The sequence below is a fragment of the Microtus oregoni genome, unplaced genomic scaffold (genome assembly GCF_018167655.1).
Source record: "Microtus oregoni isolate MIOR12 unplaced genomic scaffold, Mior012 000055F_ref0000237, whole genome shotgun sequence".
Classification (NCBI taxonomy): domain Eukaryota; kingdom Metazoa; phylum Chordata; class Mammalia; order Rodentia; family Cricetidae; genus Microtus; species Microtus oregoni.
The window spans coordinates 6,489,136-6,516,446 of NW_024543831.1; the positions used below are offsets into that span (position 1 = coordinate 6,489,136).

The window sequence follows — 27,311 nt, forward strand, 5'->3', positions numbered from 1 at the left end:
GAAAGCTTTGCCTATGATTAATCATAGAAATAAGTGTTGAATTGAGTTTTAGAAGTTGTCTATCAGGCAATGAAATCTCAAAGGTGAATGACATGATTTTCTAACAAAATGAAAAAAAAATAGTCTTATGATCATTAAAAAAGATAGTGGGGTCTTTGTGCAGTAGTATATATAACCTTCCCTATGACCTGAAGGAAGATTTATTTTCAGTTAACGTGGAGCTTTGGAGCAATTCGGTGGCCCTACAAGTTTTTGTGAGTTCATTAAGATTGGGGAAGAGCAGTTGTTAAATCCATTATCTTACGAATCCTCCAACACTTGCTGTCTGGTTTTCCTTCTAGATTAGGAATGGGGCTAACAAAACTTTCCAGTCTGCACAGAACCAGGCTTGGTGAGGACGGGGGTCACTGCAGAGACATTGGAGTCTCAGTGTTAAAAAGGCTCACTGCTTAATTGAACACATAGGAAATGATTCAGGGGGTCCCAAGGTTCTGGGGTGGCTGCTGCTGTGACTGAAATCATTATGGGCAATTTCAGAAGAACCAATATTGTAATTATTTGTAAATGTTGGTTTGCCGTTCATCAGCAATAGGCAGGTTGCTTTAAGAAGACCCCCGGGGTTAATTATACCCTTTGAATTTAGCTTCATCTAGGAATCAAATTTTTTCCCCTCACATATTTTATGTTAAAGCTGAACACAGCGCTATTTTAAAAATAAACCGTGACAACAAAAAATATGAACTCTTGGGCGGTTCAGATATTTTCCAGCAGAACGTAAATCATACACGCAGGAAAAAAATAGTACGAAGAAGGCCATCTAGTGTCGGCTATACCATGGGCAGGCCCTATGAGAGCCTTCCCAGAAACCATAATTGAAACGTATATTTCTGGCCATGGAGATTACAGGTTCTTCCTTTGGAATTACTGGGCTTTTGAGCCCTTCAATCTGAGTCGGCCTCATGCCTTTCCTCTCATCAGCAGAGGTCTGGAGGTGGAGAAGAACTCCTGGATGCACGACTTCACAACAAAAACCATAGCAAGCTCAGGGCTCGCGTATGCGTCTGTGAACTGCGAACGGAGAGTAAGCGTCCCTGCTCCACTCCAGCAAGCGCAACGCCAGCAGTACGTTTAGCCTGAGAAACCAAGGACCCAAACAGCACCCCACCCGAGGCTCCGTCTCTGTTCACGCTCACCCATTTTAAAGGCTTATTTTTGAATGAGTCACGTCTGTATGTGTCTGTGTGTGAGTTTGTGTACAGAAGTGGCCTTGCCCACAGAGATTAGGAGGGGGTGTCAGAGCCTCGGGAGCCGCCTACTGTGGCTGCTGGAACTGACTTGGGCCCTCTACAAAAGCAGTCCTCTTAGCTGCTGAGTCAACTCTCCAGCCTTCATTCACTCTGTTTTCTTCATACAGATCTGCACTGAGGGCGGTGATCTCAGCTACACTCATAATTCCCTAGTGATAGATCTAGAGTTTCTACTGAAGGCTATCAAATAGCACTGTTGTGAATTAAAATCCTGTTCATTTTGCTTAACCCAGCTCCAGTCTCCCTTGTTTAGTTATTTCTTACCAGCAATTTAGCCTTGTGTATGCCTTTTATTATTATTATTATATGCATCTTTATAAAAGTCTAAAATGGATGATTTTCCTATTCAGATGGGAAGCCTATTTTATGTCTCCAGCTCAGACACATTACAGTTCCATCATGGACCGGTATTGACAGGTCCTGTGGGGATTAGCAAATTGCCTTGGGTAATCGGGATTTAGAGTTATTAGGCCACTAATTCTCCTTCCTGAAATGGAGTTCTTAGCTAGAGATGTCAGGCGAATGTCTCTAATGTGATGGTAGGCTGTCTCTGTTCTCTGTCCCTATAATTCTCCCTGACATGTCTCTGGGGGGGGGGGGGGGTCCCTTCCTGGATTTCCCACACTTCCAAAGCTTAGCTCTGTGATGTTAAAGATAAAGGTGCCAATTTGTCTTTGACATTGTTTGCCCCCAAAAGAGGCCTCTGGAGACAATTGGTTTTTCCTCCTCTTTGGGGTTAAGGATGTGCCTGTCTAAGGTGACCTGACTTTTGCCACCCAGTCCCCGGCTTCAGGGGATACTGAAATATGGAATGAATGGGTAGGGAAGTGAGCAGTTCCCTGGGCTTTATTTATTGAAAATGTGCACGAGTGTTTTATATGTGCACATGTGTCTTTATACCACACAAGTGCCCAATGCCTACATAGGCCAGAAGAAGGCATCAGATCCTCTCCGATTGGAATTACAGATGGTTGTGAGCTGCCATGTGGATACCAGGAATAGAACCCAGATCCTTTGCAAGAGCAGCCAGTGCACTTAACTACTGAGCTATCTCTCCAGTTGCAATACCTCAGATCTTTACAGAGAAAGGATGTTGAGCTTCCTGGGGACGAGCTCACTGAGACACCTGGTGCAGAGTCCGGTTCAGCCCCATTTCTCTTAGGAATTATGAATGTGTGTTGGTGTTGGGGGGCCTCGGATGATAGCACAAAATGCAAATTAGACAGCAACAAATGAACTCTGACAGACTGAACCACAAAAACACCGGTTCCCTTCTTGCGGGTGGCATGAAAGCATCAACAGATTAATTGACCAATTATCTTTGTTTCATTGTCCTTTTAAAAAAAAAAGTGACCATGAAGGTTTGGCTTGTGGTTATGGGACTGGTCCAGGTTGAGGAAATTAGGACAGAAATAACTATGGCCGAGTGAACTCTGCTCCTGCCTCCATGCCACAAGGGGGCGATACACTTCTTCACTAATTCATGGACATTGGTTTGGGTATTAAGAAGACCTGGGCTACTGGGATGTTTCTGCTCTCACGATGGTAACCATAGGGGATCCGGCAGTTTCCAAAGCCGGTCCCTATTCACAGGTTTCAGTCAAGATAATGCACCACTGTCTCCCTCTGAGGACCATTCCTGCTACCTCTCTACCCTGGGAGCCGCCAGTGTGGGAGATCCTTCGGAACAAAGGCAATTAGAGCAGAAAGGCTGGTGGAAAGTCTGTGTCGACCTGTCAGAGACCGAGGCTCCAAACACACAGCTGTAAAAAAATAAAGGAGGGTGTGGAAGGGGTGGTTAGTGATGTTTTCAATCTAAGAAGGAAGAGTGGGGTTAAAGAATTTAGTTCGTCAGAACCAGCATTGCCTAATACAAGTCAGGGTCAGTAGCTAAAGAAAAAAAAAAGATCATTATGAATGGGGTGTGATGGGAGCCATGCTCAGACATGCAACACAGTGACAGGAAGTACAGGGAGCTTGTCACACTCATGCTGATGGTGGGAAACGGGGAGTCCCATTTACAGAACCCTTGGACAATGGCCTATAAGATCACTTCTCTGTGGCAGCACTTTGAGCTCTGCAGGGACACGGGACACGCTCAAAATAGATGTTTGCAAAGGGCAGAGTTCAGTTCCCCCCAACACACTCACTTCTGCTGTCCTGAGGGCAGCTGCTTAAACTTCTCTTCTCTATGCTCTTTGGTGATGAGTCATGGGGTTCAGTCCCTGGCTTAACCTCCCTTTTCTTTCATTCACTGCTTCAGGACATAGTAAATATTGCCCAGCGGAACCTAAGATGGGTGGAGCTTCCAGCACATGTTAAACACATCTCAGTTAATTATGGGTAGGAAGAGATGGATGGGGGTGGGACAGGGACTATCTGATTCCATTAGCTGTTGTATGTACAATCCAATAACAAGAGAGAAGCTACTGGCTTATTTAAATCATCTGAAGTCAGGCCCAAGTCACTTAAGTCCTTAGTAATGACAAGGGAAGGGGGAGGGGTGTTCTTCACAAAGCTTCTCTTTCCTTCCCTAAACATTTGACTTGCTCTAACCCCTCCACATCCTCCCCCTTTGTTAAAGGCAAACCCTTGTTAAAGGTTTGCCTGGTTGCTGGTAGTTCACTTGAAGTGAAAACAGCCAGTTTTCTGCTTAGCCCTTTCAGATGAGAGCTGAGGGTCTGAAATGGATGGGAACATGGGGTGATGTGAGGGCCACTGCAGCCTGGACTCCTCCAAGGCCCTCTGGGACTATATCTTTTCATTGACAGCTTGGGTCAGCACCGAGGTGTGCTTTGGGACAGCTTCAGGAAACATTTACCTCCAAACTTTTGGCCTTGATTACAGGTCTTGAAGACAGCCTCCCCCCCTCCACCCCTTTAACTTAGATCAATTATCGGGGCTTGCAAGGTTCTTTTGTTTTAGGGACATTCCTATTTTGTTGCATACCACGTGACATATCAGACAACTCTGCAAGCCTGGGAGTCTGGGTTTAAATGGGACTGGATTAGGGGGATGCTGCCACACCTACAAAGAGGAAGTCCTCAGCAATGGTCAATGGAGGACAAAGGAAAGGGAGATGCACAGAGGGTAACACACACGGGGAGTGTGACTCAGGGACCAGACCAGGAACAAAGACCATGCAAGACAAGCTACTGAGATTTTGACTGTGTGGATGTCGCCCAATCAGTTCTCAGAGAAGGGAGGTCAGCAGTGAGGTCAAATGGAGGGAGCCCCTCGCATGCGCAGGCACACCGAATGGTTATTGGTGTTAGTCCGGCTACGTCATCACTGCAGCCTGTATGTGTCTTTAGGGTGTGATGTGAAGTAAAACTTTATCATTAGGAGAGAACAGAATGCCTGTGACTCCCAGGGGAGGCTCTGAGTAGGTCTGATTTTAGGGGGGGAGGAGCCAAGAGCAGAGGTCCCCTTCTCTCTTGATGGTGAGCGAGCGATGTTTTAACAAGGTTGTGACAGGCACGATATTAGCTAATTATTTTGTCACCGTTCTGCACTTCATCAGGCTATAATTTTATTTCCTTTTCGGTAAGGGTCAATCATGTGCTTCTTGATTACACGGAGACTTCAAGTCATCGCTAATTGCCAAGTGACTTTTGCTTGATTTGTACCTCCTGCCTGGGGGAGGGCCACTCTTGAAAAGTGACACCTCAACCATCAATCCAAATTCTTATTTCAGAAAGTCCTCCATTTATGCAAATTTTGTGAAGCACTCTCTGGTTTTATAGGAGTGCAACCTTTGCACGGATTTATCTGTTTTTAGGGAGCACTGGGAGGTTGCAAACCATTTCCGCAGGGGTTGCAGCTCACTTTGGAGCAATTGTGGTTTAAGAAGCTACTGGATATAGGGTTAAGCAATGAGGCTAATTTGCAAGGCACGTTTCTGGAAAATCATGTTTGTGAAGCTTGTTCAAAATTCAAGTTTCCAAACTGTACTGCAGCTAATGTGGCTTTATGGAGAGGGCAGTTGGTGGGACCAGATTTCTTGAGAGAAGATATTAAACCAAAGGTTATCAGATTGCCATGTCCAGGTTGCAAGGACTGTTGAATTCTAGATGTGAATTGAGAACTAGAATAAATCTTTCAAATGGCTCTGCTGAATATATCTGAGACAAGAAGAAATGCGTGCCAGGCTGTGGTTCCGGGTTTATTCCTCTAATCAGAACAAAGAGTTTTACCTTCTGTTCACCAGCGTGGACGACATCATCAGCACCATGCAAGCCACATGACAAAGTCACATGATACGCACGCACATGATTGGTTGAAAGGAAAGTGGAGAAGGTCACATGGAAAATACAAAAAAATTAAAAACTGATGTAAACAATGGGTAGGGAGAAAAAAATCAACAACAAAATCACAGACTAAATAAAAGGAGAAATCAAATTAAATTAGCAGCTTATATAGGAAACACTGGGAGGGCAACTGTGCTGCCCGGAAGGAGGAGATAACAAACTATATAGCGCATTTGGTTAACAACACCAATAAGCATTAGATACAGTTGCAACATTGCGTATTAATACCACACCAAGGAGCATGAACACTTTAAAAATGAGGGGGTATTTCTGTCAAGGCCCAGATGTCAATCTAGGCCAATCTCAGAGACTGTTAAAGAAAAAGAAAAAAAAAGAAAAGGAAAGGAAAGAGCACGTTATTTATTTGCAGATTCCAGAATTGTCTCAGCATCCTTGGGGAAGCAATGGCAGTGAAACAGCTGTAGGTCATCAAGGAAGAGTCCTGAAACAATAACAGATTGTGTTTAATTAATGAGAGCAATTTCATGTTTGTACTGACCAAATAGGAGAGGGAAATGACTGAGGGAGGCTGGGGAATCACAGGCCAGAGAGGGACAGCGTGTAGGGTCTAATTCCACTTCTTTATGCCATACCCACGATGTTCCTAACACCCTAAGGGACTCCTCAAAGCAAAGGCACACATAAAAGCAAAAGGTCAGTACAGGCAAAGGGCTCGGTATCCTCTGGTACTGATACAATGACTGCATCAATACCAAATAGCAGAAATCAGCCCCTGGTCCAACACGCAGAGAGTGTGACATTAAACGTACACTTGACTACTTATGGACCTGATGATGCCTTCAGATTTGCCAAGACTGCATGAATAAGAAAGGGGTTTGAGAACTACAGGGTAAACCAGGGTTTTCCTGTTAGAGTTCACCTATATTACTTTTGCAATGAGTTTCACTCCACATTGCAGTCTGGGATTAAATAATCGACCCTAAATTCTTAGGTTTCCTATCAGAACTTTCTCAGGCCTGGGGGCAAGTTCTAGCTACTGACAGTTGAGGTTAAGAGAGAAGGGCAAAGATGGAGGTAAAGATATCTTTCTGAAAGTATGCCACTGACTAAAAATAATGAGAAGGAAGTGCTTTGGCTAAGTGCTGTATGCCTTTGCCACTCTGAGCTAACAGGATGCATGACTTTATGGTCTATCATGCCAAAGGTTCTTGACAAAGGTGCCTGGCAGGGAGTATAAGCGATGAGAAGTTCCTCTTGCCTTTATTTATAAAAACGACCTTCATCTTTGGATATAAATAGATCATCACACACACACAGATACACACACACACAAGAACACACATACACACACATGGACATACGAACACACACAGATACACACAGACATACCACACAAACATACACACCTAGGAAACATTACTTATTTACACCCCTGTTATCTGACTGATGGAGTTGTGTTGTCCTGGCTACTCTGCTCCCGTTCCACTGTGGCTCACATACTCTCCATCTTGTCTTGATGGGGAGGAAGGCTGCTGTCAGTCATGACAGCTTCTCTTTTATCTCGCTATCCACCGGGACTTATGATCTGGGTCAGTAGTCAAGTGGTTCAAAATAAAAGTCTCCAACTTCCTGCTATCAGATTTCGCAACTAAGCATCTTATCTGCAGGCAGAATGAAACACTCGTCAAAAAGGAGAACTACTTCATTTCAGGAGAAGTCTGGAGCCAAGACTGTTTCATTGATAGACAAGACTGAGATACAAAGAGGTGTCTCAAATAGCACATGGTTGTGCACATGGTCATGCAACTTTCTCCTATTGCCTGGGACACATACAGCCAGGCTGAAAAGGGTCAGTAGAAGACAGGGTGTTGTTAGCTGCATTCCTTGTCCAAATGCAAAAATACCACAAAAAAACAAGAAAATCCTCACGCCGATCATCAGCATTAAACCCATGCGAATGAGCTTGGCTTATTGTCACCGTTCCGCTCTGCTCGCAGAAGCAAACCTCAAAGGCATCAGGCATTAAAATTCATTGCAGCACACACACACAGAGGAACATCAAGAAAGCAGACCATAGCGGCGTTCTGTAGGAGGGAAAAAAAAAAAGAACCAATCCACACAGCACAGCACATCGAACCAGAAAACCCTTTTCTCTCCTCTTTAATTATGTATCAAAAGCCTTAGCTGGGGTGTGGAACTCTGCAGGCCTGTCATCTGCCTTCTCCGACTGCTGCTTGGTAGGAGGCAGAACGAGCTCTCTCTGCATCCAGAAACACGGCAAAAGCTTAAAGCCCTGCCCACCGTCTGGTGCTGGAGGCTAGGCACTCCCATACAGTCTTGTTGCCTAGTCAAGGGGCTTCACATCACCAAGGCCAGACTGGAAGCTGTAGGTGCTGACTCAGTAGGTCCTCAGGCTGGGAAGGGGGATGCAGTTGATTCCTGGATTCTACTGTCAGGAGTGGAAGTCTAGCACTTGCACAGGAGAGAGCCTGGGGGTGGGAGTGGCTTTGTTCTATTATTTTCTAGCACCAAGTGTTAAGGGGCAGAAGGAAGAGGCTGAGACTCCTTCGATTGCGTGCTTTGCAGAGAGATAAGGGCAGCCACGTTGTCAGGGGCACAGCCCCCTCCACCCTTCTCTGAGCAGCCCTTCCTCCTCTGGGTTCTTCTTTACTCTCAGCCTTATTGTTATTATTGTGTCTGTGTGTGCACACACATGCACATACATTTCAGAGGCAGGGACAATAAAATCTCGGTTTTCCTAGTCTTTTTCTGTTTTAACAGGAGTGCCTCTTTGGAAAAGTCTCCTCAAGCATAGACTATCCTCCAAATAATCACTCCTTATTCCTTTGGTGGGGCTTCATTTATTTTCTTGGCCAAACAGACAGCATGCTTAGAAAGCTGGTCAAGGCTGCGAGCCTCCATGCAGTCACTACTGTAGTCTCTTCTACTACAAACATCCAATTAGAGGTGCTGCCCAGAGCAGCCAGGCTCTGTACTCACTAGACAGGTCTGTGGTTGGAAGGACAGGAAGAGGCCAGGTTGCTATGGGAACATGAAGGACAGGAAGGGCACAAAAAGGTGAGAAGAGAGATAAAACTTAAATACCCATAATTACAAACTGTACATGTGTGTATGCATATATATATATCATACATGTATGTATACATATATACACATATATATGCATCAGAGACAGTGGGACAGTCACTCATCCTGCCTTCCTGATTTATCAGTATTAATATAAATATTTTAGAGAGAGTAAAAGAGATTTTGCTGACAAATAACTCATGAAGCACAAGATACCGGATCTCTCAATTATGGATACTATGTCTTGCATATTTTGATTAAATCATATTTTTTCCCACAATTATCCATACAGTAAAAGGGAATCTATCATTCATTTTAGAAATAAGAGCTCCGAGATTGGGGATGCCAAGGGACTCATCTGTGGTCATGAAGTTATAGATCGAAGGATGAGAACAAAGATTGGAATCAATGCCAGGCTGGCTTCGAAGTCTGGTTACAGTCCATAGCTTGGATTGAGATGGTGGGAATGCCTCTTATTAGAAATGACGGGAAGAGGGACTTTGGTTTGGGGGTATCTGCAGTATTAAGGAGAATAAAGCCAGTCATGAAGGGCATGCTGCTGTGTGCTGCTCTGGGCTGATGCTGGCATTATACCAGTCACATGGTGGTCACCTAATGTCCTATCCCCATCCCTTTGTTAGAAAGACAAGTTCAAATTTCCAAAGAGTAGAAGGCCTGGAGCCTTCTCCATGCCTCGGGAGTCAAGAGACAAAAGTACAGAGCAGGAAAGGAAAGCGAGTGTCAGGAGCCAGGCTTACCTTCTTCAACAATGGCCTAACTCATGGTCTACTGAGTCAGTGACCCCATCAAGGGAGAACAAAGGAGAGCTTAATAAATGCTGTAATTTTCATTGTTTTCTGTAGGGTTTGGGGAGGACTGACTGACTCATCAATTGATTTTAGGACAGAGATCAGCAAGCCTCACTCGAAAGGGTTAAGTAATTTGTGCAGATCCCGGTTGCCAGGCACATCTGTGAGCAGGCACTGTTATTTTTCCCACAAATATTTATGAGACGTCTATGCACGTATGGATGTGGCAAAAGCTACAGGCTTCACTATCTAATTTCAGTGTGTAAGTCCAACCAAAATAAAGGGTAAAAACACAACACCTCAAAGCATTTTATATGACCTTGCAGGCAGGGCAGATTTTTTTTTCTTGGTAAATTCCTTTGGCTTTTTCCAAACATCGGCTTTGGTCTGGCCTGCTGGAAATCACATCACAAGTGTGTGGCTACCAGAGCCCCAGAGCAGCTGTCTCCAGGGCTTCCTCCCCAGGGCAAAGCTCTTCTCTAGTCTGCCCTGAGAGGCCCTGGGCCTATTTCTCTTTCCCTTTGCTTCTTTTAAAACCTGATGTGACTTTCCCTTGCCAGAGCCGAATTATCACCTGTTGAAGCAGATCACCCCAGACAGATGAGCCTGGTGGGTGAGAAGCCACCTGCAGGGACCCGGGTGAGGAAAGCAATACTCACTAGCTCGTGAAGACAATGGAACAAGGGTGGAAGAGTTAGCAGGAGCCACTGGAGAAAGAAAAATGATGGTTAAAATAAAAAAAGGAGTAATAGATCATTGGAAGCATACGGATGCTGAACTGAAAGAAAAAATAGGAGTAGCCATCCTGGGGTGCTGGTATGAGGAGCAGACGTGAAGTTGGAAAGAGAAAAACTGCACGGCATGGGTGACTGGCACATAATTGGAAAGTATGCAGGGCTCTATTTTAAGTACAAACCAGGACCCAAGATGCTGTTAAGTCTGTCATGCAGGTAAGGAATTGGCCAGGACTGTCTGAAGAGGTCTCAGACCTTGGCTGAACACAGCCACGTGGGCAGGATCACCAGTGCCCGTGAGCTCTGAGGGGCAGGAGGACTGGCACCTGGGCCTCAGCTTAATGGGAAATTTAATAAGGAAAGACTGGCTTTCATGTCACATTCCAGATATGTGCATCTATATATAGGCATGTGTCTATGAGCACTACATTGCATGTGTTTACATGTTTATGTTAACAGATGCTTAGCTACACCTATGTGGGTATGGGTTGATGCCAGAGGCTGATGTTGTGTCTTTCTCAATTGCTTTCCAACTTATTTTAAAAACAATTTTATTTTAAATTGCCTGGATGTGTGTGTGACTGCTCATAGATACTTGTGTATGTGCACATGAGTGTAGGTGCCTGAGGAGACCAAAAGGGGGCAGCAGATCCTCTACAACTGAAGTTACACATGCAGTGAGCTCTCTGACACGGATCCTGGGAACTTAACTCCAGTCCCCTGTGAGAGTAGTACATGCTCATACCCGTGAGCCACCTTTTCTGTCTTCAGCCACCTTATTTTTGTATGATGGGGTCTCTCACTGAACCTAGGCCGACAGCTCGGTAGCGAGTCCCAGAGATCCTGCTGTCTCTACATCCCCCTGGGGTCGCCATGTTGTCGTGTGTGCATGACTTTCTTATGTGAGTGCCAGGGATCAAATTCAGGTCCTCACTCTTGTACAACAAGCAATTTACTGACCAAGCACCTCCCCACCTATTGCCTGGTACATATAGCAAAACCTATACCTCTCACTCTTGAACGTCAATAACCAAATGAGATGGTATTTGCCATGTTCAATGTCTGGGGACAGCCAGTTTTCATACAGAAGCCTCTGGAAACATGGCTGCTTTCCAAAAATCCTCCCTAGAGAGAGGAGGGTGACAGACAATACTCAGGGTCAGTCCTGCTCCCCCAGAGGAAAAGGATGTTAAGGACACAGGATCCTTACAAACCATCCTAACTGCCCTTTACCATGGAGATGGTTAGAGACTGTATGTCTGCCACACTGGGGCACTGAATGGATCTTTGCCATCTGACTGAATAATATCCAGAAGCTGTCCTTCAGCAATAACAAACACAGTTCCCTCTGAGAGCTCGGTGGTAAAATGGAAAAGCCTCAACCTAGTGGCAGTGCTGAACCAATGCCCAGGGGTTGGTTTTCCAGGACCTTCTAGGTAAAGTTATCTGGTGAAGCCCAGAGTCAATGTGCACGAAGTCATAGCATCTTGGTTACTAAACTTTCACGGAGAGGTGGTTCGGTTAATTAAGGTAAAAGTCTTTCTCACATTTTCTTTGTGTGGGTGTGGGTGTGTGGCTCAAAATACATCACTGTTCATATTATTTGGGAAAGGCCAGATAGATAGTTTATGATTTTAATCACATGCATTACAATGCATTTAAGGTGTCCTCACATGTGTCACAGAAGAGACAATAAAACATATATGTGTGTGTATATGTATATATATATATATATATATATATATATATATATATATATATATAAAATCTCAAGACACCTCTTTTAAAAAAACATGTAACCTCTACACCTTGAAATACTCTTGTTTCTCGGCGCAGAAGCAAAATCAAAAGTACCATCCAGGTCATGAGATTCTACAAGTGACAAAGCAAACGGATTCATGCAAGCAGTCCTGGCAGGGAAGCAGCTCCTCCCGAGGCACACAGATCACATCTTGATAGCAAAGGGTTTTGAGTCCACACGGGCATTGGAGTTGAAAACACATGCAGCAGAGCTTCCCCCGGTTAGAGGTTTGTTTAGTGTCAGGGCTCTCTTTTCACCTCCATGCACTGGACCGGGCCAGAGGACCCTCAAACAGCTACACCCTGCTTCTCTGGGCAGCTGGGAGGCCTTGGTCCTTTACAAGCTAACAGCTTTTGCTAGTTTTGCCTGCTCATCTCTGCTTCTGATAAACCTATGCCTCTGACTGTGCAGAGGTTTCCTAGAGAGCCAAGAAAGCAATTCTGTTACTGAAAGATCTCAATGAATTTCAACAGTTAGTTAATGTCAAACACTGGTCTCAACTAAGACCTCCCATTTTAGGGGCTTGGCAGCTAACTTCTGGTCCTGTGCCTTCTCTCTCCTGGGGCTAGGGTTTATACTGTGGTCCCAACTCCAGAGCCCCAAGTCAGGCTGTGTATATACACCTATAGTCCTATAGCACAAGGCAGTAGTGCCAGTGGGTGAGCTCAGGCTTGGCAGCACACACAGCTCAGTGGATTCTTTATCTGAGTTCAGGCAACTTCATTGTCTTCTGAGAAGTGGGAGTGAGGACCCAGAGAACGCCTTACTGAGACTTCACAGTACCAAGAAGAGGCTGACCTCATCTTCCCACTGTCTCCTGTTTCAGAATGGGCCTGAGTGGTAGGATACCCCTGGGCCAGACCTGCCCTTCAGTGATGGGAAAGCTTATGAGGTTGCAAGGAAAGACCCCTCCTGAGGTGTCTTCAGAAAGGGTACTGTTTCCATGTTTACCAAACCACCACGCCAATAATTTTGCACAAGCGTCTACGATTACACTTCACTTCTGCTTGTCAAAAATAAGGTTGCTTTCTAATCCTTCCTTCTTAACCTAACTCCCTTGTTTCTTTCTTTCTTCCGTCCCTGCCTGTATGGAAGATTGAACCTGTGGTTTTACATAGGCTGGACAAGTATTCTACCACTGAAATATGTCACCAGCCCTTTCGCTTTACACTTTATCTTCTGGCAGAGTCTCACTAAGTTACCCAGGGTAGCCTGGAACTCTGTCTGTAGCCCAGGCTGGCCTTGAACTTATGGTCCTCTTGCCTATGCCTCCCAAGAAGCTGGGTTAGGACTATGCTTATTAAAGCCTATGCTTATTAATTCTTTAAACCGTACCTTTATTATATGATTGAGAAAAGCGATTTTCATGATAATTGCTGTCCTGTCACAGCTTCTCTAGAAGATCTCAGCGTCCCCATAAATCATTCCCTTTCACACTACTGACAGCAAAATACCAAGTCTGGTGGCTTCCTTTTTTTAAAAAAATTAACAACTAAAACTAAAATTTAAAAAAAAATGCAATTAAACATGTAATTTTTGATTTAAAAAGTACTTTCTGCTGTATTAAGAAGCAAACTCAAACCCCCAACAACCCTATCTTCATAAGGCCCAAGCTGGCAATGAAAGGAAACTACTGTGACCTTGAGGGCCCAGAGCGGTTCCTCTGAGTCAGCTGTAGTCACTAGGAGAAGGCAGTCACCAGCAAGCCTCAGCCAGGCCTCCCTCTCTCCAACCTAGCAAAGCTGGTCCTTGCTTAGTGATCACTTCCTGTAGAAAAGGGCCTGGAGGATGCAGCTGAGGATGGTTGGAAGGATCCAGAAGGAAGAGCTTTTCTCCTTAGTTCCCCTGGGGCAGAGCTGTCAGTCCTACCCGACTGCTCCCAACCTGCATCCCTCACGCCCACAGGCCCCGATTCTGATGCCTTTCCTAGCTGATATAGTCAGACACCAACTTGGCTGACGGTGTGGCATCCATACTCAGCTACTTAGTTTCTGCTGTTGCTGCAATATTTCAGAGTACATTTTATAAATATAAGTTTCCCAGGGTGCCTTGGAGGACCTAGCTGCTTTCTGAGAACAGCAATCAGCTTCCTGATTATCTTTCCTTCCGGGTCTGTCAAGTGCCTCCTCTCTCTGTTCTCTAGGAGCTCAGCATAGGAAGAGTGAGCCCAACCTTGGCAAAGTGACATTGGGAGTTGGGTGTCTCAGCGGGCTGAGGGGACAGGCCAGTTCTACTCTCTGCAGCAGCCGCCACCTCCCTTGTTTCCCTTGTTCTAGGTGTCCCCTAATGTCAGTTTATATAATTAGGGTGTCATCCCCATGGGGGACTCTCTCCCTTTCTATGCTTTACTGGGTAGTCACTAAGTTAACAGGTTAGTCTGTTCCCAGCGTGAAAATAAACACTGTATATAAACCAGTGCTGATGAAGATAGCTGACAAGAACCTAGAGCTTGGCCCCCTCCCCACCCTTACTACAGACAGCGCCTGCAGGACACAATGTAGACAGACACCTTTCTGTAGGCGACCTCAACAAGGGCTCCCCACCAGAAGACTCTGCCCGTCTGCACCTATCACCTAACAGATAACCCAGGAAGCATGCATGCTCCATCCCTTTACTTCCTAAAAGCAAATCGGAAGATTATTTTCAGCTCTTTGGGACAGGGTCCTTATGAGGTAGATGTCACTCCTCTGGTACCAGGGCTAAAAGTGAGGGGCTGCTATGAGCTCATTACCCGGAGACCATCTGCAGATTTCCACCTTGCTCGGTTCAGCCAACCTTATCTTTTCCACAGAGCAATTACTACACACAAGAATTAATAAATAAGCACAATTTCAAAAGACACGGAAGTTGCATGCTCTAGAACAGTAGTGTTAGCCTCTCAGAGTAACCTATGTAGGTTAACAAAGGCACAGCTAGACTAAGGTCAGTGTGGTTAGGGCTCAGACAGCATCATCTACTTCAGCCTCTAGGGAACAAAAAGGGGGCCAGAACTAAATTATGAACTAGAACTAGATGTTAACACTATGGAAACAGGTAATGAGGTATGAAGAGGCACTTACGTGGAGGAGGGCTATCTGCATTTCCCATGGATGGAACACAGACGAAAAGAAAAGCCAAGAGACAGACCCAGGGGAAAAAAAATAAGATGTAAAAGAAATGAACGGAATCCACAGGGCACATGGAGCTGAAACTTAAATTATCAAATTACTTCAAACAGAAAGAAACACTCCCTGCAGAAGGAGGATGAGAACAGCTCTGCTATCGCTGGGAAGAGGTTAAGGTGGTCTGTTTGTAGGCTCCCAGGCTTCCCAGGAAAGGAAGCAAAGGGTTCTCATGTGTGGATTAAATCAGAGGTTCACGGAGAGCCTGGAGCTCCATGGTCACCCAGGAGACCAGTTCTATCTACAGCATCTTCTTCAGCTGGAGTGACCCGGGAACCTGGTAGGGCAGCAATGTGGACAGCAGAGGGATACGGCTAGGGCAAGGCTGGGCCTGGCTGCTGTAGGAAAAGAAGGCTAAGCTGGGCAAGCATGGTTTGGGGATGGAGGGAATGACAGAGAGAAGCTAGAGGCGGCCCTGTGCGGAACCTGGGGAGAGCAGCTCGCCTGAAAGAGTCCTTGAGGCACAGATGGTCTGAGGAGTCATCTTGGGAGGGAAGAATCAGGTAAGTCCAGGGCCCCTTTGGGATGATGGGGACCTGCTCCTCTTCACAGACATGACTCTTCTATGTTTTTCTCTCTCCATGGCTTCATATTGCCAGTGCATCAGAAGTCCCAGTACAAATGACAAGAACAGTCACAGTCTATTATCTTCCTTAGAGTTACAGGGTGCTTATAGGGGCTTCTGTGGCCCAGTTCAAATGGCAACTCTCTCAACTCCTTCCAGATGGCCTGCGTGTCTCCCTCAGCCCTTCAACATAGTTAATCAGTGGTGGCCCCTGGCTGCTATTCTAACAAACTGGGCCGCCCACGAGGACAGTGTCTTATACCCATTTTCAGGATGAAAGGAATGCAGATCAGAAATCCCTGAGAACCAGAGAGTTAAGCGGGGGCCCTATGAACATGGGGACCCAAAGAACAAAAGCTATCTTCTGAGCTAGGATGGGAACAACTCAGGGTCCCTGTCTACCCCTGAGGAAAAGGAGTAAGAGGGTGAGTGTGGGGAAGAGACAGAGGAGCTGGCTGTACTTACGGACTGGCTGTGTCTTGAACTCAGTAGCTGCACTGATCTCGCCCAGGCCCTTGCCGTTGAGGGCCGCCAGTCGGACCGCATACCTTGTCTCAGGCTTCAGGCCCATGATTGTGACAATGCCTTCCATGTTGGCTGTGGTGAGAATATGGGACAGATTAAAAGAGAATGGCCGTGGACAGGAAAAGCAGTGCTGTGGAAGACAGTAGGGTGGGTCGTCATAAAATCACACACAACCATTGCCTGGCAAACTTGTGGAAAACGTGAAAGTGAGAGATCAGCAGATACCTGTACTCTCATGTTCACACCTAGAGCGTTACCAAGAGTCCAAAGTCACAAGCAGCCTTGGTGACTTATTGTATGACAGATGAATGGGTCAATGAGATGTAGCGAGGACCAACAATGGGATGTTAACCCCTCCTGACAGATGAAACATTGACTTGTGCTACAATATGGACGAACTGCGAGAACATTTTTGGTTTAAATAAATAAGTGGACACAAAGGGACAAAGAGCATATGAGGTACCTAGGGTGATAATCTGGAGAGAGGGAGGGAGGGAGGGAGGGAGGGAGGGAGAGAGAGAGAGAGAGAGAGAGAATGGTTGTTACCAGGGACCAGAGGAGGTAGAGAAAGGAATTAGAACATGGAAATATTCTGAAGATGGACAGAGGTGATGATTATGACTCAATGCTACTGACTTGTACTCTTAAAATGATTATGTGGATTTATACCATAATTAACATATAAGTGGAAGTGATATTTTAAAAGAGAGGGGGCTGGGGAGATGTCTTAGTGGGTGAAGCGTCTGCTGCCTATGCATGACGGCCTGAGTTGAATCCCCCAGAAGTCATGTAAAAGATGGGGTGGAGATATACTCCGCAGCCCCAGCACTGGGGGGCTAGAGACAGGTGGATCAGAGATCACAGATGCATACTGGTCAGCTAGCCCATTCGTGAATTTCAGGGTCAAAAAATATAGGTGGAGAGTGATCTAGGAAAGATATTTGATGCTAACTCTGAGAGAGAGGAGAAGGGAGGGAGGAAGAGAGGGAGGGAAAGAGAGAGAGAGAAAGAGAGAGATAGAGAGAGATGAGAGAGATTAATCTTTAATCTTGAAAGGCATCACTGGATTGACATAACTTGGAAGATAAAACAGGGTTGGTTCAGAGTAGGTCCATCATCTTGCTGGCCTGGCTACTGCTATCAGTACATGACAGTCCCTGGGGACAGACACCAAGCTGGGATGGCCAGGTGTCATCAGAGAAGAAGCAGAGAGCAGAGCAGAGCAGAGATGCTTTGCGTTCACTTTCCCCACCAGCTAATTAGGTCTTCTGTCTAGGAGGCATCTGTAGTGTTCTGCCTGTCCTGGTGACGTCATGAGGTCTGAAGCAGCAAGGGACAGAAGGCCAACAACTCTATGGAAGCATGACCCTAATCTAATTCTAGCTGGAGAGTTCCTAGTTCCGGAGGAAACTGGATGGGATGGCAGACGGTGACATCCTGCCCGTACCCCTACCTACATGGTCAACAAAGGTCTTAAGAACTCGACGGTATGTGCTGGACTCACCTTCTTTGGCATCATACCACTTGAAATGCCATGCTTCTTCACCCAGAGACTTCCACTCAGCCTTGTATTTGAGGATGGGCACTCCACCCGTGGCCTCTGGCTCATCAAACTGCACCTGCGCTGTGCTGGAGTATGGCTCCACCCGGTCGATGGATGGAGAAGACGGTGTGTCTGTGAGAATTCACAGAGACGCCCAGGTCATGTATGTGGCCCAAGGCTACACTTTGAAATATATCCCACGCTTCTGCTCCCTCTTGGGGATCCCTATCTAATAGTAACAATTTCTGATTTTGGAGATTCTATTTTCCCAGTGCACTTCAAATTCTCAACCCAACCTGTAGTTAGATTCTCATACACTTTAAGTGGTTTCCTGTTTCTTGACCATCTGACTTTTCACATCCTGGATCTGTCTTCTACCCCTTCACTGGTATCTTAAAGTGTACAGGATGGGCCAGAAAGGGCAGGGATGCTGTGGAAGTTGCATTGAAGGGCACTCACCTGCTTGAACAAGGATGAATTCCAAGGACTCCTGCCCAATGCGGTTCACTGCCGTACAATTGTAGTTTCCAAAGTCATTTTCTGAGTCAGGGGTTACCTGTAGAAGGAATGACCCCACGGGTTACAAATGTCCCATGGATGGCCACACTTATTTTTGTTTCTTAGATACAATTAGGAAAGGATAAATCTGGTGATATTATCAACCCCAGAGGAAAGAACCCAGTGGCTCAGAGGAGAGGCACATTCCACTTGCCAATCCCAGTCTACCCAAGTGTTTATGACCAGTGAAGCTGAGGATGAAGACCTAGATAAAGGCTTAGTTTCGTCCTCATTCAATGTTCCCCAGTTCAGAATATGCCAGGGAAGCAGGAGAAGTGATGGGACCCCTCCCAATATCACATGTTCCACCCTGCCCTTTTCCACACCCGAATTCACCTCCAGGTAGCTAGCAGATGGGGTGTTGTAGATCTTGATATTGCTGTAGTTGGAGCTTGGCAGCAACTGACCATCTCGGAACCAGGAGATTGTGGCACTTGGGTAGGCAAAGACCTCACAGGTGATGTTCACCTGGTTCCCTTCCCAAGTATACACAGCCACAGGGCCCTGGAGCTTGGGGGCATCTGAAATGAATAACAATGCCCATCAGAACAGCTACCACTTCTTGGAAGACCCACAGCCTGTCTCCTGGCACTGGGAAGGTAGGCATGACCCAAAGCATAGGGGGTTCTTAGACCAGTAGAGCTCCGGGACATTTGGAATTCATGTGTCCCCATATTCTGCTTGAGAAGACTCAGCATGGATGATTAGCTTGGGGATGGTGTGTGTGTGTGTGTGTGTGTGTGTGTGTGTGTGTGTGTACGTGGGGGCATAGCTCTGGAACAGTTGAGGACCAACAGCCTCGGGGAATGAACATGATGGAACTTGCTAGCTAAGCTGAAGCTCCTGGGTCTCCAGCATCCTGATCCTTCAAGGCTCTTTGCCCACCCACTCCTTCCCCGGCCATTCCTTACATTGAACTTCAAGGTACATGGACTGCGAGTCCTGACCAATGGTGTTGCTGGCAGTGCAGATGTACTCTCCAGCATCTGTGTACTGGATGCTCTTCAGGGTCAGGGAGGACACACGAGCATGGCTGCGGACCACCATGTGTCCATCCAGAGTCTGCCAGGAGGAAAGGGACAGCATCAGAGTCTGAGGTGAGGCAGAGGGCAGGGGCAGCTAGAGCAGCGTGGGTCTAGGAGACAAGGTCATGGCTTGTCTGTGACCGGTCTCTAGTGTCCTTTCTATGTCAACTTCTAATCTCACTTCACCTATTTCATAATGGGGGAGAGTGTGGGAACAGAGCAGGAGCTTTACCATAGTTCAAACAGAAAATGGGACTCAATCAGTTTGGAGCATAGTAATGCCACCCAAGACTAGTTCGAGATGTATTAAAATGGAAGCAAAAGTCTTGGATGGCACAGAAATTGCAGCAAGGCACAAATTCCAGCAAGGCCTTGCCTTTTGAGATCCTGGGGAACTGGCACTTGCCCCGTCCTTCCTCTCTAGTCTGACTCCCCCACACCCAGGTCCACGGTGTGTGAATGTGTACTAGGGAATGCCAATGACCCAAATGTTAGGCAAGGAATGTCCTTCCTGTAGCTGTGTCTCTTCCTTGGACACTTGATAGCAAGACAATCATCATTCTTAATGGGGAAACAAGTCAAAGCTCAGGCACTGCTGAGCTGAAAGTCTTCTCTCAAAATACAGTGCAAAGAGAGTCCTAGACTCATCCAGGATCCTTTGTACCAAAGCCTGCAACCATCTCTAGTCTTTGATACTGCCATTAGTTTACTGAGTCTCCAGACTCACAAGAAATGAATGAGCACACAATCCCTAGGCAATGGTTAGTAGAGAATTTGCAAGGGTTCCCTCCTTGACATTCTAAGCAAAAGGGGAGCCAGCCCTCCAAAGGTCTAGGTATGTGCCCCTGGGCCAGAGTTCTGAAGAAGAACCCTATTTTGTGCAAGCTGGGACACCACATTAAATCCAGCACAAGATTCTTAGTAGAGGTGGATGAGAGGCAAGTACTACATCTGCCAAGGTATCAGGTTTGGTCTTCAGAGAATTAAATGACATAACTTGAGTTTCTGTCAACATGCTGGATCGGAAGCCTGGGAGGCAGAATTGCAATGTCTTTTGTCAGTCAGTCCAGGAAGTTGAAAAGAGAGATCTCACTGGCCTTGCACAACAGTGATAGCAGATCTCTGGCACAAAGTCCCTTTACTACTAGTGATCTGCACCATTTGGATCAGTTCCGCTTCAGTTATCTGAGTTGTATCTGGGAGCTAAAACATGCTTCCAACAAGGGAGGGAAGGGCCAAGGAAAACCATCTGTGCCTACAGCTCTCTGCATCTCTTTCTCTCAGGAATGGATGTTCCTATTTGACCTGGAAATAGGGGAGGCTTGTTGGTCAAGAATTAATGTGTACCTAGGATATGGTACACATTAATGAGAGGTGACAGGAGACGGTCCCAGAGAGCCTAGAGACATTCAGTTTATTGGAGATGCTAGGTCCTAGGACTCTGTTTCTTGTAGGCTGATAGTGGGCTATCTTAGTCACTATTTTTATATGTCAAACATGATCTTCACCCATCAGTCTGATTTAGAGACACTGAGAGTATGATGCCATTCTTGTAGGTAGCTGTAAAAAGCTGTCTTGATTTGCTTGTCATTGTCACTCCTAAAGCATGGCATAAATGAAGGAGAAGAGACTGAAGGTCCACACATGGTCTTGTCAACTGTGGGATGAACTGTGAGGATTTGTGACCCAGATCAGGCTTGTCCAGGGACTACCATATATATAATTCTCAGGAATCCAAGAGAACATGAGCCCATGAAAAGGAGGTAAGGAGAGTCACACAGGTAAGAGCAAGGGATGAACAGCATCCACTCAGACATGTCTGAAGACAAGCTCCTGCAAAGACTGTACATACTCTTTCTTGGTTTACTTATTTTTTAAACCTGGTCTCCTTGCCTACATTTCCCTGTTGGAGATTTCTGTCATTTAATGATGTCCTCACACCAGTAGGCAATTCTCTACAGGGATTTCTTATTTTGTAGCGGCTCACTGCAAGTTTGATGATGGGATTCTCCACCAGATGTCCAGTTATCCCTTGGAGGATATACCAACAAACTCCAGTGTGATTGGGCTATCTCATCCTGAAAGAATTTCCTCTGGCACAGGGATACACTCATAAGACAACCAAAAGTCTTGCTGACCACTCGGGTTCCCCCAGAGGGAGCAGTGCACTCACGTAAGAGTGAAACAAGAACACTACAGCAATGAGATCTTTCTCTCTCTTTAAGAAAGTATTTGTGACTCTAATTATTCTCAGAAAAACTATTCTCTCCCTTTTACCAGATCAAAGAGTTAAGCCTTTCAGAGCATGCAGAAAGAACATGGCCACAACAGAAGCCAGTCTTTGCACTCCTCTGGCCTATGGTCTCCATCTCTAAATGAGTCAAACAGGAGAAAATGGAACTTCTGAGCCCCATGGGTAGCATTCACTTGAAAGTCAATTATGTCCAAAATGAAGCATTCAAGATGAAAGACACTTCTGGTAAATGGGGTGGGGGTGTACGCTTTCCTGGGAGTAAACCTACTATTTCCACTTATAATGATAATCCATTTAAAATCTCCTTAATGTTCCCTGATAAACCGCAGTGACTCCTCAAGCCAGGTCTAGCTCAGAATGACAGGAGAAGACACACAAGGCAAAGCAGAATGAGCCCTGTAGCTGTGGGAGCCAGCCCATCATTAACCCTCCTCTCTCCCTTCCCAGTGCCAATGGGGCCATAGTTTAGGGGCAATAACACACTCAACACTTAGCCTATGACAACACAAAGTGATTTCAAGGTCACAGGAGGGAAGCATTTCAGTGGGGACATGTGCTTTAACAACAGTCCCCATGTCATATCATCAAGGAAGGCACATTACAGAGATGAACTAGATTTGACGATGGTAGACTGCTCGGGTGCAGAAATGAATGTCCCTGCCAGGAGTCAGGTGAACAACTTCTAACTATTAAGCGGCATTCAATATTTAAGGTTATGACCTGAATACGGGTCATATGCTAAGTGTTCTGAATGTTATCACCCAGAAAGACTAAGAGGGTACACTCACTGAATTAAAATATAGAGCCTATTGAACTGCTGGATCGTCTTCTGTGATTGTAAATTGGGGTATTAAAGCTCCATTTGGAGAAGGACACAAAAGGGAATTTAACAGAAAACATTCACAAATTAGATGTTTTAATCTCATACAGTTGCTCCGTGTGTGTGTGTGTGTGTGTATGTGCGTGTGTGTGTGTGTGTGTGTATATACACATGCACATTTGTATGTCTATGTGGAAGCTAGAAGTCAAACCCAAATGTCATTCTTCAGGAACCATCCACTCTGTTTTTCCAGAAAGAGCCTCTCGCTGGGATCTAGAGCTTATTGATGAGGTAAGACTAGCTGGCCAACGAGCCCCGTGGATCCATTAGTGTGTTCCTCCCCAGTGCGGAGATTACAAGCACAAAACACCATGTTTTGCTTCTACTATGAGTGATGAAGAGCAGTACCAGGTCCTGGTGTGGCAATCACTTTCCTGACTGAGCCCTATCTCCCTGGTCTCGGGCCAACTGGTTTTTATGTTCCCATTGGTCACTTATAGTTACATGAATCAGGTAAACAATATCAGGCATGATCATATGAAGGGTCTTCAAGTAGTGCAATGAGATAGAAAGGTTAATGCTTAGCTTGAGTTTTCCACCTGAGTCCCGTGTCACCTAGACTGAAGCAATAGGCAAGGAAATTCCAAAGGCTAAATGCTACCGACTTTACAAAACATAAACCCATTTGTGCCAAATCACTCCAATCGTACACATTTAATGCTCCATAAAAATAACAGATTCGTTGAACGATTTGGAGAAACCTGTGAAAGATGTCGTTGGCATTGCTTTTGACAGGAAATGCAATGTGATAATTTACCAAGGCCAGTCATTATCAAATAAGTGAGCAACAAGATGAGTTGAGCTGGAAAGGAAAGGGCTGAGTGGGATTTAGATCACTCACTCTGTGACTTTATGGTCCAGAGCCACAGCCACCAGAGGAGAGTTAAATTTTTTTTTATTGTTATTTCAAAATGCCTGGCTTGGGAATTGGGGCAATTTATTTTTATCAGTACAATGACCTGGGTATGATTTGACCAGCACCAGTAAGAGAATAAGGTCCTGTTTTAGGAAATAATAAGGATTTGTTCCTCCACTCCCAACACAGCTTGCTTGCTCATCCTAAAAAAAATGACACTATTGCTAGGTGATGTCTACGGCTATGGACCTAGTCTTTAACTAAAGTGCTCATTAGGTTAGCAAGTCTGGTTGGTTATTGACTGTGATGGTGAGTTAAACTGACATGCTTTCAGAGCTAGAGACTGGCTAGTGGTCAGGTAAGCTATACCTCTTGCTTCTCTGGTCGAGTCCACGAAGCCTGGAGAGAACAAGATATAAAACACAACAAGAAGGCAGTAAAATGTCACATGTTGCTTTAGAGAACTCACACTGCATTCCGTGCACATGCAGCTTCCTTTTAAGTCAGAAATTTTTTCAAGGCCCACTTTCAATGACCATGACTATCCCCCAAATTTAATTCAGAACTTAGCTGATGTCCAGATTCCCCTCCCTCTTATGCATATTAAAATGTCTAAATCAAAGGTGAATTAAGCTCTGAGGATATATTTATGGATACAAGCAGACTATTCAGCTCCTCCTATGCAAACCATCTTAAGCGGTCTTCGTAATATTTGAGGGCACTATCCATTCTTATGAAATAATTGAGGGTTACTCAGAAAGTAGATTTTTCCTCTGAATGTTTTAGACAGATTACTACACACATACTTAAGCCATTTAATGCCCATGCATTTTACAACTCAGCATGCATTTAATTAGAAGTTATTTCTTTTAAAAAAAAAGAACAAAGCAAAGAGCAGAGAGATACGAGTGTGTGAGTATGAAAGTCTTTGAGACTATGGGTCAGGAAGCTCTGAGGATACTAAATCCCGGGTGTTGACAATGGGACTTTATTGATTAAAGATAGAAAGTTCCCAGATAGCATTTGGATGGAAACATGGACCTCCATCCAACTCACCACTAATGAGAGAGGGGAGAGAGTGAAAAGTCACACACATGAGGATTTAGGGAACTTTATTCTCAAGGCTGGATTTGTTAATTTATCCAGCACATAAAATCTTCTCTGCTTAAGCTTTCTGTTTTCAAACTCTGAGTCAAAGATATCAGAGTTGTATGATCTTTTCGTTGGTGGCATTCCTGACTGACTGTCTTTGATGTTCAGATGGCAAAGGACACAAAAGATGCGAGAGACAGGGGATGTGAATGAGTTAGCAAACAGTAAGTTCATGAAATGCAAGGTGCTTTTGTGAGACACGAGGATGGAAATGTTACATTACATAGTGTTGGGATGCAGGAGGAAATGAGAACGAAGAACATGCTAGGCCAAAGTCACAGTGGGCCAACATGTCAGCTATAGTTGACAATTCTACAATACTAGAAAGCTTGTTTGTCACATGCCAGGGCTGTGTCATCAAGACGTTGATTTTTTTTAATGGGGTTAGATTACATATGATTATTTGTTTTCAAATTGGAATCTTCAGGGTCTCAATCCCAAATCACTAGTGGTCTATTGTTTTTAAAATAAGCTGTTGTTAGGGACACAGGTTTCTGGTAGCTTAACCTAATTCTTCCCTGGCGGAATGCAGCAAATGTCTGTCTTGCTCCAACAATTTGGTAAAGGTGTGTCCCACTTTAATGCAATCTGATATTCAAATCTATAAACTTAGGAAACATTTATGCTATGATGAATATGCTCCAAGTGTTGTTAGTGTTTGGTTGTTTCAACACTTATCTTTTGTTATTACATAAATATATCTAGTAGTTTATATATGTACATTAAAGTCCTTCTTCCCTCGTGTTAAGCATTCCCTAGATACATTCACTGTATCTTAGATCAGGCTCTGACCAGTCCAGGCAAAACATTTCCTGATGTTTAAAAGTGGGCACTGAGCTTGTACCCAATCAGGAATTCTCCCTAGAAAAAAGAAAGGTTGGACTTCGAAAGAACTCAGAATTTCCGAAGGTCTCTCTTATTTGTGGACACTTTGTCTGTTCTGATCTAGCTCCTCACCCTTTTTTATCCTTAGTGGCAAAGGACTCACATACCCTTCTTTAGAGTCATCTCAAGGCACAGAGACACCCAAATAGCAAATGACAGATGGCTTTCTTTATGCCAGGGATTGAGTATGCAGATCATAATCCCTGCATCTCATTCAATATGTAAATGGTGCCTGGAATTTAGCAAACTCAAGCACCTGGCAATTTTTATGATAACTCTGTCTAAGATGAGGGCTGACACGACACAGATGCTTAATCTTCTCTAGCATCACAAACACCTTCACATACATGTGAAAACTAACCCGCGATGATACTCACTCTCCCCTTTGTCTCAGGATGATAATGATTGGACATTTGATCTACCTCACTAATACCTGCCATCCAAACAATCACACCCATCTTAGCTATTACTAGTTGCTAATCTAAACCAACTCCATTGGCTGAAGCTTAACAAATTGATGCGACTTTCTCCAACTAGGATGAGACTCAGTACAGAGACATAATCAAGGGCATAGTGTGATTATACTCATTTTGAATTCATTTCTTCTTTCCTTTTATAAGGAAGAAGGATTCTGATACTCTATTAGCAAGTCACTACGGGTCTGTAGGTGAAATCTAATGAGAAGGGTAGTGCTATAGCCAATCAATGATGTGGAAGACAAAGCTGGTTTAATTTACTTATACTCCTTGCTAAAGGAACCTGAACCTCCAACAAAATCTACCAGAAATAGAGAAGAGCACAATTGCACTGACACACCAAGCCCATCACTTTTGGAGCCACTGACGCAGAGGGAATCTGAGGTCTCTGAGCTTGGACTTTGTCCCAGTCAATATTTTCATCAGCAGCTTAGATATTTTGAGTAAGGACTCACATAGGTTTGCAAGCAATGCTAATACAAATGTCAGGTGACAGCTGCACGGGGAAAGCTGCTGAGCTACCTACCCTTGAACATTACGCTTAGCACTGGGGTCACCACTGACCCCATTACTTTTAACATACCTCATTACTTTTAACATGCAGATATAATATAAGGGGATCAAGCTGAGAAGAAATATTCCAACTTCCAGATTTGTAAGTAAAATTCTCATGAACAGCTAATGCCAACGGAAAGATGGTCTGAGACAGTAGTTCTCAGGGAAGGGAGAGTTTTAGTAATAATTACAATTGGTAACTGGTTTTGGGGGGTGGTGAAAAATGGCAGGTATCTTGCAATGCATCGGACAGTCCTAGCGAAGGGAGAGTCTTCCTAAATGGTCAACATGACTGAGGCTGAGAAAGAAAGCTGCAACAAATGAAATACATACACAATTTTTCATTGCTGCTTATGCAGTCAATTTCATGAGAAGGCGACAAGAGATAAGTAACCTAAATGTAGTTCATAGTATAGACCTACATATTCTAGGCGACCATGATATGACATGACTCAAGGGCTAAGGCTACCCTAACTACGTGATGTATCTAGATCATGATGATAACTCCACTGACTCTGTTCAGGTTGCGGGGGGGGGGGCAAGGTTTTATTGAGGGTTAGTGAACTGAAGCTATTAAGGTATAGGACAGCCATCAGGGTGAAGGGTGTAGAAATCCCGACATACGGGACACTGGAGAATTCTGGGCGGCTGTTGAAGGAAGATGAGCTGCAGCTTCTATTTCAGTGACTCAGATTCTGAGTGGCAGAGGTGGAGGGTTCTGAGTCGTGGAAGGGGAAAAGACAACAGCCCTTTGCAATGTCATAACCATCACGTGACAGGTGGGGGCTGAGTGACCTGGCAAGGATGCTAGAGAGCAAGTCAGGTGGAACCACATCACCCCAAAAGGCTCTTCCTAAAGCATCTTTT

At 45.0% G+C, this 27,311-nt stretch overlaps 1 protein-coding gene across 18 annotated transcripts in view; it reads right to left on the bottom strand.

The window, feature by feature from the left end:
- Ncam1 (neural cell adhesion molecule 1) overlaps nt 1-27,311 on the bottom strand; it is a 293,933-nt gene that overhangs the window by 21,622 nt on the left and 245,000 nt on the right. For 3 of the 18 annotated variants that reach the window (XM_041638372.1, XM_041638364.1, XM_041638375.1), the window contains exons 9-14: nt 19,273-19,423; nt 18,698-18,882; nt 18,263-18,359; nt 17,765-17,935; nt 16,201-16,332; nt 11,638-11,640 (exon numbers count right to left, since the gene is read on the bottom strand). In XM_041638372.1, coding sequence (XP_041494306.1) covers nt 11,638-11,640; nt 16,201-16,332; nt 17,765-17,935; nt 18,263-18,359; nt 18,698-18,882; nt 19,273-19,423 — 739 coding nt within the window. Of the gene's footprint in view, nt 1-9,423; nt 9,427-10,133; nt 10,182-11,637; nt 11,641-15,068; nt 15,084-16,200; nt 16,333-17,764; nt 17,936-18,262; nt 18,360-18,697; nt 18,883-19,272; nt 19,424-23,745; nt 23,776-27,311 lie in introns of all 18 variants that reach the window. The other 15 variants (XM_041638371.1, XM_041638363.1, XM_041638373.1 and 12 more) reach the window with 8 other exon arrangements.